This window comes from Stegastes partitus, unplaced genomic scaffold, assembly GCF_000690725.1.
Source record: "Stegastes partitus isolate 25-593 unplaced genomic scaffold, Stegastes_partitus-1.0.2 Scaffold89, whole genome shotgun sequence".
Taxonomy (NCBI): Eukaryota; Metazoa; Chordata; class Actinopteri; family Pomacentridae; genus Stegastes; species Stegastes partitus.
Window position 1 is genome coordinate 167,348 of NW_007577820.1, and position 18,834 is coordinate 186,181.

An 18,834-nucleotide genomic window follows, 5' to 3' on the forward strand; every position below is an offset into this window, starting at 1 on the left:
AACTTGTTAAAAATCCCAACTTGTCCAAAACTGCTCAAAATTGCCAAAATAATCGTTTGAAGTGGCTTAAAAATTGTCCAAAGCAACAACAATGAAAAAAAAAGCAAGGATGGGATCTAAATTAGGAGGAGCAGCCATGTTTCCACAGAGCTGCAGGACTTTGAATGAACCTCAGGGAGGAAACATGTGACAGGAGCAAAAAAACAAAAAACATCCATGAAGCTGCTGGTTGGAGCTCAGAGGCCTAAAGGACGACACAGTTTGTCAGAATGTTTTACTGTTTCCGTCATTTAAAGATGTTTTCCTGGATGCTGACAGCAGATAGCACAGTGAAATAAAAAAAGAGTCGAGTCGCATTTTAACCTGAAGACCCGATGAAAAAGCACTTTATTAAAGCAAAACATGTTTAACGGAGAAAAATGCAAACAGCCAGCAGACACAAACCAACACAGCTTAAAAAACAAACGGCTGTAGCGTCCATCTCTTCTCCTCAGATTCTTTTTTCGTCCAGTTTCTCGTATTGCATCGACTCCGACACTCAAAGGCCACGATTCTGTTTTCCCTTCGACAAACCCATCCATTATCAGGCAGTCGCACAAACTCTGCAGGAGTTAAGTTCACATGTAAACGCAAACAAGGTGCACAGTTTTAAAGCCCCGAACGGAGACGCCACCCCCTGAAGCTCCGCCCCTTAACTCACCTGTCAGCCTTTAATTAAACCAACGAAGGTAACAAACACCTGAAGCAACCTGTCAGTCCATCACTCAGAAATGATCCTTTTGGTTTCCAGCTTCTCAGAAGATTTTCTGCTTTTTTCAATCTTTGTAAAATGTATTGACCAAACTGTTGATCAATGAGGAAATAATCAGCTGATTAATCAATAACGAGACTCTGCAGCAGCTCAACCTGCAGCCGCTCGTGGACAAAACTTTACATTAAACGCCTAAAAAATGAAGCAGCTTCATCATGTTGATACAAAAACACCAAATTAAAATCTAATATTGCCAATAATTGATCCTGTGAATACAGATATTAAAATGATTGATCACCAGTTAAACTAATCGAACAACCGTTTGGTCGATAAAATGTCAAAAAATGCAGAAACTCTTCTCAACTCAGAGGCTGGAATCAGAACATCTGTAATCAACTGATCAGCTCTATAAATAATTCACTTCCCGCTGTTTAATATAAAGATGGTTTCCATGACAACGGAGCAACATGATCAAACAGTCGATCGGTTTTTGAACCCATTCTCAGACAGACAAGAAAAACTGAACACATTCTAAATTCATTTAAAGCTCAAACCAGCTGAGGATCATTTAAGTTGTTGTTTTGGATTTATTACAACTCTGTGATCGGATTTCAGCCGAGAGGAGACGAGTCCTGGCCGGGACTCTGCTCCTCCTGTCCAGTCAGAACTGACAGCTGATCAGAGATCAATAATCCATCGATCGGAGGCTGCAGGCAGACTGGCTGTAAACTGAAACCGTGGGGCTGTGAGGCGGTGTCTGAGCAGCAGGGGGCGCCGCTCTGCACAGAGCTGCAGGCAGAGTTTCCTCAAAACGCTCAGTTCTCAGTTTTCTTCTGGTGTTCAGATGATTAACGATCAATCACAGACTTCAGTCGGTTTCTATGAAAACAGGTCGTCTGATACGAGTCGCAGCGTTTTAAGGAAAGTCCGACCTGCTGTTGCATCATGGGAGCAGCTGATGTTTCCTCGGTGTCGTGCGGCTGCAGCAGCTGATTGGACGTTCGGGCGGCGCCTCGACGTGACAACGTTTTACTGAATCAGAACCGAAGCAGGTGACAATATTTACAGCAGTGATGAAGTCAAACAGTGAGTCCTGATTGGACGCCTGACCGGTCAGCTGGTCGCACGTCGATGTTGACGTTTGTGGCGTCACAGCTTTGTTTGGGGAACTCTTCCTGATTGGGCGCTGCCTCTGTTGCCTAGTAACAGACGCACACTGAAGACACAAATGTTACAAACAGCTGCTGCAGCCGGATTCTGTTCTCACACACACACACACACACACACACACACTCAGTCGTCATGGTTACGGCTCCTCCTGTAAATCGGCACGTTGATGCTGTGGAACGCCGGCACCCAACGGTTGTCATGGAGACCAACATTGCAGCCGGGCGCGTCCCTGTGGGCGCCATGGCAACACATCCAGTAGCCGGGGCCGTACGGCAGCGCCTGGCAGTACGGCTTGTGGTGCCAGCGGCATAGTGACACGTCGCCGCGGCCGTAGCGCCTCTTGCACTGCTTGCAGGGGTCGTCGCGGTAACGCGGGTCGGACACCCACAGCGAGTCGGCGGGCCGGACGCCGTAGTTCTCGATGATGAACTTGAAGTAGTGGCAGCTGCACTTGAGCGCGGCGAGGCTCTGCGTCGGCAGCAGCAGGAAGATCTTGACCAGCAGGTGATGCGGCAGCACGGCCAGGTACGGCTGCGGCTCCAGCAGCTGCTGCAGCCGCTGACGCATCACCAGGAAGTCCTGCGACGCCGACGCACGCCGGCTCAGAGGCGAGGCCACGCCCACCGCTTCATCCGTCTGGGCTCTGTCTGTCTTTCTCCTCCTCCTCTTCTCCGATTGGCTGGGAGAGTCAGAGGGGGAGGGGCAAATAGCAGGGAGGCGGGGCTCTGAATTAGTCTCGGCAGAAGGCGGAGCCAAAAACAACAATCCGGGAACAGGCTCCGCCTCCACATGTGAAGGAGGCGGGGCCGCAGTCTCTGTGACAGCTCCCCTCACCTGCTGAGACTCGCCCACCAACTCACCTGTGGGGGGCGTGGTCAGAACTGGAGAGGAGGGCGTGGTCAGAGCTGAGGCAGGCATCTCCACCCTAATGGTTTGAAGACAGCTGACTGGTTCTCTGCTTGGCGCCGCAGACAGCGGTGACGAAGAAGACAATGGTACCCCTGGTGATGTCGGTGATGTCGGAGATGTTGGTGATGACGGCTGGCAGGGGGCAGGGCTCTGATCGGCGGCAGCGAGCAGAACTCGTCCCACCGTCCTCCGCAGGCTGTTGCTCCTCGACAGGTCTCCCTCTGTCCTCCTACGCAGACACTCCGACTCCAGCCGGGCCACCATGTCGGACACCTTGACGCTCTCTGGCTCCTCCCCCCTGACCTCCGACCCGTCCTTGACAGCTGAGGGCGGAGCTCTGGACAACGTGATGGTGGTGGAGCTCCTTTGGAGAGCGAGCAGAGGTTTGGAGTCCGGCTGCTGCTCGTTCGCTCTCTGCTCCATGAACGCCACGATCTCCACCACCGACACCTTCTGCTCCTCCTCCTCCGCCGGCACCGGCTCGCCTTCCCGCCGCCCCCCGCTCGACTGCTGCGTTGCGTCCGAGCTCAGCGGCACTTTGAGGGTGAGCTGCTGGGTGTCCTGAACCCGGGTCGTCTGGTCCTGCTGGAGGTTCTGGTTGTTTCCAGACCGGCGGCGTCGTTTGGCGCTGGAGTTTTCCTCCCAGCTCCCCTTTGCCTTCACGGCCCGTGACAGTCCCGTCATGGCGGCGTGGTTCGTGTACACCGCCGGTGCTCTGTCCCGGTTGCCGGAGCTGCCGGTGGAGGTGCGTTCGCTGGCTTGGGCTCCGTCCGGCCGGCCTTCCTCTGAGGCGAAGATGGCGATCTTCTCGCGGACGTGTCCGGGCTTGATGACGGCCCAGATGTCTAGCGGAGCGTCGGCGTCTTCGGCAGTGGTCTGGTACAGGCCGGGCGTGTTGTTCTCACAGCCCGGCGTCGGGGGGAGGAGCTGCAGGGTGGCGACGGACGGCGCCTTCAGCCGGAGCGACGTCACGCTGCTGCTTGTTGCGTTGGCGCGGCGCAGCGTGTTCGTGGAGATGACACTGAACGGGAGGCGGCTACTGCTGACGTTGCCATGGTTACCGCTGCAGGTCCTCAGCAGCCCCCCCTGCTGGCTCACAAACAGACTGCTCCGCTGGGACGCCGTCGGAGCGCCAGGCGCATCCAGGCGTACCTCCGACCGCACGAGCTTCGGATACGACTTCAGGTGCATGATGGTCCTGAGAGAGGAAGGAGGGGACAAGACACAATTAGTGACATTATCAATCAATACTTGATTAATTATTGAAACAGATGAAGCCCAGAGAACACGTTTCCATGTACTGATTAAGCTCCCCTTAAACAGTAAATGGCTCCACCTGCTGGAACAACCAGGTACTACAGCTCATTTTATGACCCGCATCATCTCACCTCATCGGTTAAAATATTTTCAACTGGTTAAATCATTAACGGCAGCGTACTGGTGAACAATTAAATATTTAAATTCTTAATTTTAAATACTGAGAAAATTTACTGACAACTTGGCAGGATGGAGCCGTTTGGTTAATCATGTACTGGCAATAGGTTACATTCAACGCACTAAAACCTACGTGTCACACTTTAACACAAAACGTAGATTTTAAATGACCAGATACGATACACGTATGAAACATGGATCTGATCAATTGAACACAACGCTCTGGTGATTCCAAAACACAGATCTGGAAAGTACGAAATACAGAACTTACAAAACACGGACCTTGTGTTAACTGTATAACACATCTTCATATTTACGAGATTCGTATTTTCCACTTCTTTGGAAAACAAAATATTATTCTGGACATTTCTGTTGACGTGTGGCTCTGATGTCTCGTTACAGATCTGTTTGAAGGGCAGAACTAAAACAAGTGAAGCAGACAGAATCCTGGTCCTGATGTCTGCAAAGGCCCATGAAAGCTGTTTAAAGGAACCGAGCTGCTGATCTCCACCGGCTTCCAGGGGTTTTGTTTCCTATGAAGGACAGAAGCAGACGATCTGATCTCATCGACTCAGTGGTTCAGACAGAAACCAAGACTTCATGAAACGGGTTCTGAACAAACGCGGGACTCTGCTGCATGAAGAAGTAAATAAAGACGTCCTGACAGCAGCCCAGAGTCCAAACCTGAGACCGAATAGAGACGACGAGCATCAGAGTTCAGTTCAGGCCTTTCAAGGGAAGATCTGCGTGGAGGCTGAAAACAAACACCTCTGGACGTTCATCACAAGGAGCGGATGAAGAACGCCTTATAAGCCCAGGTCAGTGGGACGGACGGAGACTGGGAGGATCGCACTGGTTTTACTGGAACGCTGCAGTTAAACACTCGGAGGTGGAGAGGAGGAGGAGGAGGAGGAGGAGGAGGAGAAGAAGAAGGAGGAGGAGGAAGAGGAGAAGAAGGAGGTAGAGGAGGAGGAGGAAGAGGAGGGAGGACGAGGAAGGAGGAAGAGGAGGAGGAAGAGGACGAGGAGAAGAAGGAGGAGGAGGAGGAGGAGGAGGAGGAGGAGGAGGAAGAGCAGGAGGAGCGTCCGTCTGCCTCCTTGCCTTGTGTCAGTTCATCCAGTTTGTGACGTTCCAGTTGATTAAAGCACCACAGAGTCCTTAAACTGTCGGTCACATGTCTCGTTGGGTTTTAGGATCCTGTATTCATGCACAGCTGATGTAAACAAAAACTGTAGATTTGTAATAATGAATTATTTAATGTTCAGAGACAAATAATATTGGGATGTTGTAATTTTGGGATCTTTCTCTAAACTTTATAATCCTAAGGCTTTTCTTTGAAGAAGGAAACACGTATGTATAAAACAGATAAGTGTTAAATAAGCATCTTGCAGGTATGAACAGACGTCATGAGTTTGAAACTCGCCTCTCCTGAGCATGAAACTAGAATTTAATAAGTACGAGGATCTCCTAAGTACAAACACAGATATGGTTTTATTTATCTGGTATTATTCTTTGTTTTGTTGCTACTTTTTTATTTTGAGTATCTTGAAAAGCGCTGCATTATTATTATTATTATTATTATTATTATTATTATTATTATCATTGTTATTGTTATTATTAGCATTATCATCATTATTATTATTATTATTATCATCATTATCATTATTATTAGCATTATTAGAATTATTATTATTATAATTATCATATTCCTAAATACAAACTATGGATCTTGTAAATCAAAACTCAGAATTCGTGAGTATGAAACACGGCCCTCATAAGTCGTATGGATCTCATAGGTACAAACATACAGATTTTATAAGGACCACATATTGGTCTTGTAGTTACGACATACAGATGTTGCGTAACCGCTCTCAGACGGCTGCCTTCCCTCAGCCTAGTTCTGTCGGAGGTTGTTTTTTTTTTTTTTTCTTTACCTGTTCAAGTGTTTTTGTTTCTTCCCACCATCGCCGACTGCTTGCTCATCAGGAAATCAGCATTTTCTGTTCTCTGTTTAACATTCGTAACGTCTTCACCTCCTGAGATCACATGTTGTACCGTAATGTCTGGACTATAAGCTGCTACTTTCTTCACAGGCGCTGAACACTGCGGCTTAAACAACGATGCGGCTAATTTATGGATTTTTACGAATTTGCCTCGAGACCAAAGTGACGCTGAAGACTGAGGAAGTGATGAAGTGATTCTGAGGCTGTTCAACTCCTGAAGACACTGAAGAAGACGACTTTAGTGGTTTTAGTGCAGGAGGAAGATGAAGATAGCAATCAATGACTTTTCCTGGTACGCTGCTGTAGTTTTATTTCCTTAACCAGCCGTGTTACAGGAACTGTTCAGAAAAAAGCATCTACAGTACATATCTGTGTACGTTACCGCTACGTATTTAATTAAACTTTAAAACATCTTTCTGTGTAAATATCTCATGTTCCAACGTGGACACCTGCAGCTTAGAGACCAGCGCAGCCTGTATGTGTACACACCTGGTTTCCTGTTTAAAGTTAGTGGGTGGCGCTTATATTCAGGTGCCTCAATAGTCCAGACATTACGGTACATTGGCGCCATACAAATAAAATTAAATTGAATAAATGTTGTAATAATAAAACACAATTATCATTAACGAGGAAATATTTCTTGCAATTATGACTGCATGTGGACGGTAAAGCTGACAGCAACCTGACGGACTGAAGTTCATTTACTGGAGTGAATAACAAACAACTACATCCTGTTTTTAGATCCTCCTGAAAAGCTCGACAGAACTTTGGAGACCATTTCAAACGCTCCTCATCCTGCTCTGCTTCGTTCCTGCCTCACCTGCTGTCCTTGTCGTGCGCTCGACCACGTGCGTGGACGTGTGCAGAAACACATGTTTTAGCGTTTTAACTGCAGGATTACATCATCCGAACACGTTCATTACAGCAGCATTACCTCAGCCGTCTGCTGGACTCCATCCCACCGACGCCCACGTTTAGCTAACGCTCGTTCACAGGAGATGCTTCGTCTCCTCGGGTCTGTCGGACAGTTTTAGGTTCTTTTATAGTCGTAAATCCCGTCAGAGAGGATGCAGTGAACACTAGAAATTCACCCTGATTAATGGAAATAAAAAGCTGATTACAACGAGGACACCAGCCAGAGGATGATCATGTGAAGGTGGAAATGATTTTTAAAAATAAAGAAAAATAAAATCAATATTTTTTTCTATTTATTTTTCAATTGTTTTTTATTTTATGTATTTTTGTTATTTTGTTTGTTTATTCATTTGTTGTTGTTTTATTATTTATCTATTGTGTGTTAGTATGATTTTCTTAATTATTCATTTTTATTGTCATATTTACATTATTCTGTATTTTTTTGCTTATTTACTTGCATCTATTGTTCTCTTTATGTTTCCTTTTTTTTAAAAAATTGTTTATTTGTATTAATTTTGTTTTTGTGTATTTTTAGCAATTATTTTCTTTTGTTTATTTTTTTACATGTATTCTTTATTGTATTTATGTCATGTTTATATTATAGTGTATTTTGTTGATTTTCCATTGTTTAACTTATTTTTTTATTATATTTACTATTTTATGTTTGCAATTTAAGTATTTTTGCGAAGCTATTATTTTTATTTATTTTCTGTTGTAAATTTATTTTTCTCTCAAATTTTTTATTTTTTTTTGCAATTTAGATTTATAGATTTTATCCTCCTGTTAAGTCGACACTGAATGATTTATGTACGTCATTTATTATCTGCTTTGATTTTACTGATGTGAATTTTCCACGTTAGACAAGAAGAAAAACGTTTTTGTGTATTTTTGCGTTTCAGCTCCTAAACTCAGCTCCTGTGGTTTTGAATTTCTTTAAGTCCTTATATAATCGTGTACGGTGTCTTATTATATAATGCGAGTCTTCGGGCTTTAAAGCTTAAACGCTGTACGTTTCTAGTTTGCAGGATGACATCAGTGATGATGTAATGTAATGAAAAAAGTGTTTGTATGAAAAGTGAGTCATGACAGTTACACAATCCCACACCGACCGGTTTTCCCTCCACGAACCTCCCGAAGCCCCGACTTTAACAGAAACATGAAGTCCGTGCGAGTTTAAAACCTGAACGAGTGTTTCATTAAAGCTGCATTTAGTTTCATGAACATCCACAACATGTGAAAACGAGTCGGGGCGATAAGAAGCCAACGTCCAGCTGCTCTGAAAAACACACCAGATGCACGTATGAAGCAAGTTGTGTGAAAAGTGGAGTAAAAGATGTGAAAAAGGAAGCAGCCGAGTCCAGCTCTGGATGCAGAAACGCCGCATGGAGTCTGAAAACACGGAGAAGGAGGTTTTGGAGGTTCAGCAGCTGCTGCAGGCGAGTCGTCGTCACAGCGACTGGGAACAATTATCGTTACACAACCTGCAGTCGGAGCGGCTAATCAGAGCCAGAGACCCGGTTACATAAAACGCTGAGAGCCAACGCGGGTCGCAGGTCAAACACAACAACGGCAGCATGTGGCTGAACACAGAACCTCTGCAGGACGGTGTGTCGGTCCAGACACTACAATACCCTTGAGCCTCGGCTGCTGCTGGGCATTCAGACACCATCAGACTGATGCAGCTCTTTGGTTAGAGGTTATTTTTAAAAGAAAAACAAACTAAAATCTAAATGACCACTGATTCATTTTCACTACAGTTGAAGTTAAAACCTGACCTGCTGTGAGGCATCGGTAGATCTACTTCCTCCTACGGCCGCAAACACAACATTAACTTAGAGAGAGAATGAAAATAAAGCAAAACAGAATCCGTCTGCAGCCCTGAAGTCAAACTCTCCCTGATCCAAACATCTCAGACTGAACTCATGAATTCACTCACAGCTGAACAGCAGCTAATTCAACCTGTGAACTCGTGTTTGTCTTGTTTAGTCCACTGTGTGTTCAAACACGCAGCTTCTCACAACAAACTCACATCCAGATATTTAGCTGTTCAGTGATCATTTAAAAAAAACAAAAAACAGGAATCATGACTTTGATGACTCTGGTTGGAAACAATAACCTTCTAGATCAACTCGAGTGATTTTGAAGGGACGCAAATCTGCACAGAAAATAAAAACCTTAAATAAAGAAGTTGAAAAAGCCATTTGGAAGCTTTTCTGTATCGTGTGGCGCTCATTGATGCAACAGAAATAGTTTTTAAATGATCAAACGACTGCTTCAGCCCTGAAGCGATAATAAATAAGACATATATTCGTAACTAGTAAGAGTTCTGTGATTGGACGCTTGCTGCTGAAGTGCACTCTGGGAGTTGTGGTTCTGTCCAGACTCCTTCCTACCAGCTGTTCCTCCTGCAGCATGTGGGATCACAGTGGCTGTGTTTACCTCCAGGCTGCGTGCTGATTGGCTGGTGGCGCTGCTGAGGGCGTGGTCCTGGCTTGAGTGGCGGCTCCTCCGGCCCGTCAGCTTCACATCTCTCAGACGTTGGCTGTGACTCCTCCCACACAGGAAACCGAAGCCGTTCGTCCTCCGTCAGCGATGAAGTCTCCACGAAAAACAGGAATCCTGCAGGAAAGCACACGTTTTAACACAACGTTAACGATTTCTAACGACGTCAGAGACACGAGGAGCTCTGAATCTGTTTTTATCTCAACCTGACCTGCACAGAAACACATTCAGTCGTAGAAAAACACAGTCCAGGGTTCCTGTTAGGATCAAGGATTCAGTTTCCAGGACTCTTCCAGTGACTGCAGGCTGCTGTAACAGACTCTAGTCCACCTGCTCGACAGTCAGCGTTTCCTCTGAACAAATCTGCAGAGTTTCCATCTTTTCTAACAAATGGCGTAAATCCGGTGATTCACACGGTTAATCTGAAGCTCTGTGATCAGAGAAGAAACGTTTATCTTCCTGAAGCTGCAGCGAAACCAGAAAAACGTGGAACAACTCTGACTCAGCAGTTTATGGAAAACAAAACTCAGCAAGAAATCCTCCGATATCTGATTCAGTTATTGATCCAAAACCCATTTCTACTCTGTGACACTTCATTTTATTGAGAAAATCAGACGTGGGCTGAACGTTTCCACGACAACACAACGCTTATCAGGACTTTTTTCCAAACCGGGTTCTCCAGGATGCAAACGAACCGTCGACAAAAGTGATTATTTTCACTGTTGAGCAATCTGTCGTTATTTTCTGAATTAATAAATTAGTTTTTTTCGTCTCTAAATTGTCAAAAAATGGGAAAAAAAATCGAGGACCAGTGTTTCCCAAAGACGACAAACGTCTTGTTTGGTCCAAAGATGTTCAGCTTACTGAATAAAGGAGGAAAAAAAACAGAAAATATTCACATTTTTGAGGCAGAAATCAGAGACAGTCTTTGTTTAAAAATCGCTAAAACCAATTAATTATCAAAATAGTTGCTGATTAAAAACAGTTCATCAAACGAACTATTGTTTTCATTTCATCTGATAAGTATTTTCTCTTCGGCAAAATGTAAAAACTGTGAAAAACATCCTTTATAAGTTCACAGTTTCATTTAAAAAACAGAAAATATTTGACATTTTCAGACTAAATCAGTCCCGATGTTAAGTCTTGGACGCCCGATTCTGAGCCTAAATTCACACAAAAACTTTCAACCTGCTCACAAACCGACCACCATAAAAGCAAACGCAGCGGCAGGCGACCAACGAGCTGGTTCATCCTGGACGAGTCTCAGCAGGTGGATTTACTCTGATTACTGCAACAGCTCAGCATTGCTCCGCAGACCAAACTCCATTCAAAAATCGTCTAATTTAACATCAGTTCGGCGAACACAGAGGATGAATGCCGGTTTATTTCATTGTTTTTACGAACCCACACCGAGCTTCACTTAAACATCAGCCGATTCTACGCAAACATCTCACGTGTTCTGTTTGGACCGGAGAGTGGAAGCTGCAGAAAACAGCACGTAAAATAAAAACGGTTTGTTTGTTCTGCAGGACTTCAGGCCGACTTCTCCACTGGTTCTACCAACGTTGTACTAAAACCAACAATAACAGCTAAAATAACAGCTTACGTCTAATCAGAGGCAGCAGTCTGTTGACCTTCATGCAGAACATCACGACTCAACCTGATTTAGATCCTCTGTTGGATCGATGGCGTTTCGGTGCTGATGTGTTGAGTTTCTTTCTATACGTTGCAGACGGAGCTGATGAACGTTCAACTAATCAATGAAAAGTGGGTTTGAGTAATTATTTAATAAGAAAACAGGCTGAATTCCAGCTGGTTAAATGGATCCCAACACCTCAAATCATCAAACGTTTAGAATAATTTCAGCTCAACCTTTTTCCAGCACAAAATAAAGATAATTTGAAATTATTAAAGATAAAAAAAAAATTAAAAAAAACCTTTAGCGACTCCAGAACTCTACTTGAATCAGACGTTCTACTGGTACCTGCTCAATCAGCTGTGAGAGCTTAAGACTTTTCTTTTCTTTTTTTTAAATTTTTGTGGCGAAGCATTTCAAAATAAAAGCCTTCTACGTGTTTAGCTCTGTGTTATTGTGACCTGCAGGTTGAGGAAACATCACTGCTTCACTTCTGGATCATCAGCTTTTCTGTTCATGAGCCCAAAGATGGAACTTCTCATGCGTTTGTTTGATCAACTCGTCCAACACTAGAGACTCTGAATCGCCGACGCGACGAGAACAAACAGAGAACATTTCAGGTTTTCATCTTCAAGAGTTCCTCAGATGTCGTCGTTCAAACAGCTTCAGATTTAACGTGAGAAAAACTGATTTTCAACAGATTTATTTAACGGTAAAACCTCACAGACGACATGTTTAACAACAACAGTAAACGATGATGAAGTCTGAGGCAACTCCGAGCCGGTGGAGCAGAAGGAAGCTGAAGATCTCAGAAGGTTCTCAGGTTTCTTCTCTCCTCTGTGACGGTGAGATCTTTGGGTTCTTGACTAAACTAGAACTTTTTCACATTGGATTTTGGAAACGGCTCATCGACGCATCCAGAAATAAACAACAAACGATGAAAACGGATCCGTAGCTGTAGCTGTAGCGATAGCTGTAGCCTGACAGGAGTGATTCTAACTAGAAGCTGCTGGAACCAGTGGACCCAGTTCACAGACTGGTGTCGGCTCTCTGGAACAACACTGGCTCCAGTTTGCGCATCCAGAACAAACTGGACCCATTCACAGCCTGGTGCAGGTCACAGATAGAACACGATCAGAGCCTCAGAGCAGACTGGAGATGTTGTCTGATAACAGGTAAAGCCACACTGGTCTGTGCTGGTCTGTGCTGGTCACCAGTCTGGACATCCAACAGAAGACGTAACCATGGTAACAGACAGCTGCAGCCCTAAAACAACCCGAAGATCTAAAAATAAAACCGCCGGCTGAGCTCCGCCGTCCGGAGGCCGTTTACCTGACAGGTGGCTCTGATTACAGCCGGCGTCCAGGTGCATTGTGGGAGACGTAGGCTCCGGCGTGGGCGCACTGCGGGTCGGGACGTCTGCGGGTCGGGGTGTCTGCACCGCTGCTGTTCACATTTCTGTTTTTAGAGCCTCACGTTTGCAGCTGAAGCCCTGCAGCTGTCCGGGTCACGTGACCGCACCCCCCGGCCCCGTGATTGGTCGGGACGGAGGCGGCTTCCCCCGTTTAACGGCCCGACGCCTGTTTCAGCGTGTTCAGACAGACGACCACACCCTCCACTACCTCAGCCACAAGGCATGCTGGGAAAACAGCCCCAACTGGCTGAGAGTCTCCCTGATTCCACATGTCAGTACAGCCAAAGACCCACAGCACAGTCAGCTGGGTCCAGTTAGAACCCGGCTGGAGGAACCTGACACCAAACAAACAGGTTTCCCTGTTAACAGCCGCTAACTGATCCAGCTAACCAACACACTACACACAACTCGTTAATGATTAACAGCTACTTAACTCCAAAGGCAGGTCATCAGTAAAACATCTCAAACGGACACCATTGATCTAAACACAACTGATCATGTGACAAAATCACTGATGTTTGATCAGAACTTTATTTTATTCTACGTTTTATTTACAAATTCTCCACAAAGAAACTGTAAAAAACTCAAAACAAAATCTGCAGATGGTGGAACATCTTTCCACATCAGAGACTCTAAACTTCTCCAATATGACTAAAATTTTCCATCATGACCTTAAATTTTGTCATTTTAAACGTATTTTTGAATAATCGTGAAGAGTTTTCAGGTCATGTTGGACATTTTTTTCTGTCACTTTAAACAACTTTGAAATCATTTTAGACCATTTCAGACTCAGAGAAAGATTAAAACCTACTGGAGGAATAAATAAATCTTCTCTCTTTCTTTTTTTTCACCTGAGAGACTTAAAATCAGACTCAAAATTAGTCCAAAATGACTCAAAGATTGTCATTTGAACACGTTTGGACATTTTAAACACATTTTTGATCATTTTGGACAAATTTCAGTCAACTTGGACAGCTCTCAGGTGACTTCAGACACGTTTTTGTTACGCTTGTGGACAAATGTTGATCATTTAATGCGTATTTTCAGGTGTGTTGGTTTGAAATGGACGTAAAACACTCGTCTGGACGCAGATCGTTTCACAATAAAAACATGTATTTTTTGTGAACGCAGCCTCGGTTTCGGTCTGAACTCTGAAGGGAAAGCCGTGAACCGAGCCGGCTGACTGAGATCTGCTCTGACATACCTGCACATGTCTGAACAGGCTGAAACACTTCTACAGCTTCCTGAGGACAGATTCACAGCTTCCACTGTGGAACCAGCGTCAGAGCTCTGAAGCAGCGACGTTCTTCATCCCTTTATTTACTGAGAGCTGCACACATTCGTCATCGTGAGTCAGCCTCTTGAGGAAACACACCAACGTCTCCGACATGAAGCTCTGCTGCTTTCTTTAATCGTTTACGACTCCAGCCAACGTCTGTCTTCATCGCTTTTCTGTCGTTTCCAGGACTGAACGGTTATTTAGGGAAGATTAATCAACGCTCAAAATAGCTGCTATGACCCAGATTTTCTTTTTTTAGATAAAGAAGGTTCTGCAAAAGATAATCAGCAGAGAGAGAAATGATCTGTTAATTAGATCTCCGTTAATCGTTCTACGTGTGAGACGGAAAAACAGAATCTGCGTCCAATATCTTTAAATAAAACGTCATCTGTTGTTCAAACGAAATGTTAAAAAAATTCATTTTAAATGTTTAATTGTGTGAGAGGTTTGAATCAGTCAGACATGATTTAAAATGTAATTTAAAAGTTTGCGACAGCATTTCTAATATTTAAATTCAAGGAGGAGCTACAAGGTGATGTGAACGGATCATTCTGGCTCGTAAATGTTTAAAATATAAACATTAAAGCAGCTAAATAGATCTATAAGCAGAATAAATACAAGATAAGACAAATAAACTAAATGCAATAAATGAGGCAATAAAATGTTTAACTTGATATAATTTACTCAGTTAAGTCAATTAAAAATGTAATTGGTTAATTAATGTTTAGACATTCAGGCAGACAAAGTTAAAGGATGATTCTGGCTCAAGAAAAATATTTACAATAAACATAAGAGAGAAATGAATGCAGTAAAATATAAACTTTTTGTTATTTTATTTTACAAAAACCTCAGTAAAATATTGTTTAGATGTTGCTATAAATTATTTCAATGAAAGTAAGTTTTAGTAGTTTCTGCATCACGGAAAATATCTGAAACTTACATTTTAAAGTTGTTAAAATCCACGTGAAAGGAGAATAAACACAAAATAACACAAAGTAAAAGAAAAAAGAATGAAAAACAGAATAATCAATATTTTTTTAACTTAAAAGAAACAAAACAAATAATTGTTTTGTTCATATTAAAGAACGCAAAATGTCTAAAATATGCTTTTAAAAATAGATAAAGTAGATATAACAGTAGACTAAATAAAATAAATGAAATCTATTGCAAATAGTTCCCACTACACATTAAAATAAAATTAGGTTCAAAATAAATACATATAATAAATAAATTTGGGGTGTTTTTGCACTCCGATGAACTAAAACAACATGTTTGTGTGTTTTCTGTTAAATATCTTTATGTGATTTACGTTTAAGCTCCGAGTCCTTTAAACTCCACAGATTGGTTCTGATGCTGTTAAAGCGTCTTTAAATCTCCAAACAAACATCCTGATGAACATCTTGACCGCACACGGAACTCTGATAGCAAAGCGTTGAGCGAGCAGCTGATCAGACGTCAGCTGAGCGTCACTCAGTCATGAGGACGTCTGAAGCTTCAGCTCGTCTTAAAGGAACCGACTCCCGGTTCTACGACCCAAACCCACGTCTGGACGTTAATCTCCAGATTCAGGCTCCGTTCAGAGACGCTGAGTGTCAGAACACTAATGACTGATTCATCTGTTGATTATTCTCCAGATGAATCTGTCAGTTCGATGTGATTTTAGAGGCCTGGAGGCTGCTGAGAGACGGAGGCTTTGACATGTCAGGGTTTAAGAACGTTTTCAGAAAATAAAACTTAAGAGAAAAACAATAGTGAGAATCTGGCAGCGAGGGCGTAAAAAACAGCATCATGACGTCCACAAGCTGCAAAAACAGTGAAGAAAATAATAATAATAATAATAATAATAATAATAATAATAATAATAATAATAATAATAATAATGCTTATATTGCACTTTTCAAGATGCTCAAAGACGTTTTGCGAAGTAGGTAAAAAAAAAACATCAGCAAATATCTGTAAAATACTGATGACTTTTGCTGATTTAAATTCAGTTAACTGGCGTAACTTTGTGGTCAATTATAGTAAAAGAAGTGATGAATATTTTTAAAAAATCCTGACTTTTTATGTGAGTATTATTTGTTTACAATTTTGGCCTGTTTTTGTTATTAGTTTTTTTATAAATAAGATGCAACATTTATTTTACTTATTTTATTTTTATGTAATTTTACTTTAATTTAATCTTTTTTTATTTTATTTTACTTTATTTAATCTTATTTAATTGTAATTTAGTTTTACTGTATTTAATTTGATTTTTCTTTTATTGAAACTGGATGCTGGTACAAACACATTCCACTGCATGTTGTATAAATGTGTTTGTGACAAATAAAGCTGATCTTGAATCTTGCAATCTATTATTATTTTTTAATCTGTGATTCGACCAGATATTATCTATAATTTAGCAAAACAAAGACAAACTAAAGGTGAACAGCTCAAAGTAATTTTGGTATGTTTCAGTTCAGTTAAATTAACACATTTTCTTAAATTCTATCAGATATGAGATGAAATGAAACAAAACGGGCAAAATCAGTAAATTAACAGTTTAACACACTTTTTATGTTTAATAAATAAATAAAACAATCAGTAAAATATCAAATACTGAAAAATAGTTGCTTATTTTGATTTATGTAATTTTTCAGTTAAATATTGGAAAATAACACATTTCCATTTGCAAAAATACAGATGTTGACGTGGATATTATTTACAGTTTTGGCCCTTTTTTCTTTAAACATGTAAATTTATCCTTTTTCCTGTGATTTCAGTCGTTATCTGTAATTTAAGAAAACAGCGAAAACTGTGAAATAATAGGAAAATGTTCAAAACATGAAGAACTGCTGAAGCTTTGACGACAGAACTCACTGAGACAGTTTCAGCTCTTATGTTACATTCAGAACCGTGGACCTTCTGATATTTCCTTCTTTCCTTCTGGCGTCAGCGCTCTGAGGAACCAGACTGTAGTTGGACTAAAACCATCTGCAGACCTGATGGTTTAGTATTTGTGCTGCTGAACATGAAACACAGCTTCAGTGTGGAGCTTCTTTCTCTTTTTGCTGACTTTCATTTCACCAGAATATCCAGCGAGTGTCTCAGGCCCAAAGCTCCAGAAGGATTCAGATAATTAGTGTAATTAGACGCATCGAGAGCTTGACGTCTCCTCTGACTGAATGCTCTTCAGAACCAGAGTCTGGACTTTAACCTGCAGCTCTGAAAACAAACTGCTGCTGCGACTTATTACTAATCAATTAGTTGTCAATGATTAAATTAATCACCAACTATTTTGACAATCAGTTAATATTTTGTCCCCAAAATCAAAGAACAACCATCAGCTCCTGATCATTGTTTTATCCGTCATCGAGCAGCTTTGGAACCATTTCAGCAAAAGACAGGAGGACGTTGCACAAACACAGGTCGGTCCAGGTTGCACCAGAGGAAACGTGAGCCTTTAAATCAGCAGCACCGAGCTAGAAGCTGCTCTGTAGGCCTTCACCGGTGTCTCCTCGTAGGACAACGGTTCCAAACACGACAGGAACATCAACTTGTCACCTCACAAATGACATGAAACCAGGTGACCCGGCTACAAAAAGGGTTTCAACAACATGGTCCAGTGGCTTGAGAAGCACTGAGGGATACTTTTTACAGGCGTCCACGTGAAAAACCCAAATGTAAAGACTGGTCATTCAGATTACTAGTAACTAAGCTTGTTGTTGAGATTTTAAATGAGTTTCAGTGAGTGATGAATCAAACTCAGTCCAGCTGGAGGCTGACATGGGTAGCTCTGGCATAGCTCAGATGTTCTCCACCACCACACCTTCACATGTGACTGAGTGTGAACCTTCATAACTGACACCTTGGTGTTAATGTGGAACACAGGATGACCTTAGACAGTCAACACTCACTTCACTCTGAGATAACTGGACAGTGGTGTTGTTTCGAGACCGAACAGCCGCTTTTCTGTCTCGGTTTGGACCCTCAGTCCTTCAGTCCTCCGTCAGACCGAACGGTTCTACTGTGAACCAGCTGCAGGTCAGAGCAGAAAAACAGCTTCAGGCCCTCAGAGTTTGACAGACAGCTGCTGAGTCTGCAGTCTGAAGCTAACGGCTAACAGCTGCTGTAAACTTTCCCGGAGGCCTCCACTTCACCTCCACCTTGTTGGCGGCCAACGTGAAGCTAAACATCGGCTCAGAACGGCTCCGTTTGCCGCTCCAGTCCGTTGCACTTACCGGGCGATTCGGTAAACAAAGTGTTCGGTGCATTGTTACCAAACAAACAAACTTTGCTAGCCGCAGCGCTGACTAGCATGCTACTAGCTGCGGCCATTTGAAACCATTAAACACCTGGCTAACTGGCTAGCTTCTGCAGCTAACCAGCACAGAGCAGAGAGACACGATAACAGCGCGAAGACACCTCAGAGGACATTTAAGTGATTTTAAACTAAGCTTCGGGGTTAACCTCGATGTCTTTTCGCGTACAAACTGAGGTTTAACGGCAGAAGCAGCGCACAGGCCGGGGGTCAGACTAACCTGGAGGGGGAACTCTCTCCGTCAATGTCCGCTGGACGGAGAAAAAGCTGCTGGCAGCGACCTCAGCGGATAAACTCCTCTTCCCCGGTCCGTCCTGTGGCTTTACAGTCCCGCCGCTGTCGGTTCCTGCAGCTCGCTGCTCATCGAATTCACTTTTAAACCGTTAAATGTGGGTTTGATGGAAGCTGCGCTGCCGTTCCTGAGGCTCCTCTGAGCTGCTACTGACCGAGCTGCGGACGTCCGCCTACAGCTGTGCGTCATGACGTAACAGTCTGACAAAGATCGTCTACGAACCGAAACACGT

At 43.1% G+C, this 18,834-nt stretch overlaps 1 protein-coding gene across 3 annotated transcripts; it reads right to left on the reverse strand.

Moving 5' to 3' along the window:
- Positions 1 to 356: 356 nt before the first annotated feature.
- fbxo34 (F-box protein 34) lies at positions 357 to 18,756 on the reverse strand. Of its 3 annotated transcripts, XM_008277093.1 has the most exons (4): positions 18,531 to 18,756; positions 17,907 to 18,027; positions 9,622 to 9,801; positions 357 to 4,028 (listed from the first exon to the last, which is right to left on the reverse strand). In XM_008277093.1, the coding sequence occupies exon 4, from the start codon at positions 4,019 to 4,021 to the stop codon at positions 2,045 to 2,047; it is 1,977 nt and encodes a 658-aa protein (XP_008275315.1). In that variant the 5' UTR covers positions 4,022 to 4,028; positions 9,622 to 9,801; positions 17,907 to 18,027; positions 18,531 to 18,756; the 3' UTR covers positions 357 to 2,044. The 3 variants fall into 3 exon arrangements, with proteins under 3 accessions (XP_008275315.1, XP_008275314.1, XP_008275316.1); XM_008277092.1 differs by lacking the exon at positions 17,907 to 18,027; XM_008277094.1 differs by lacking the exons at positions 17,907 to 18,027; positions 18,531 to 18,756 and adding an exon at positions 12,653 to 12,721.
- Between the last annotated feature and the right edge of the window lie 78 nt (positions 18,757 to 18,834).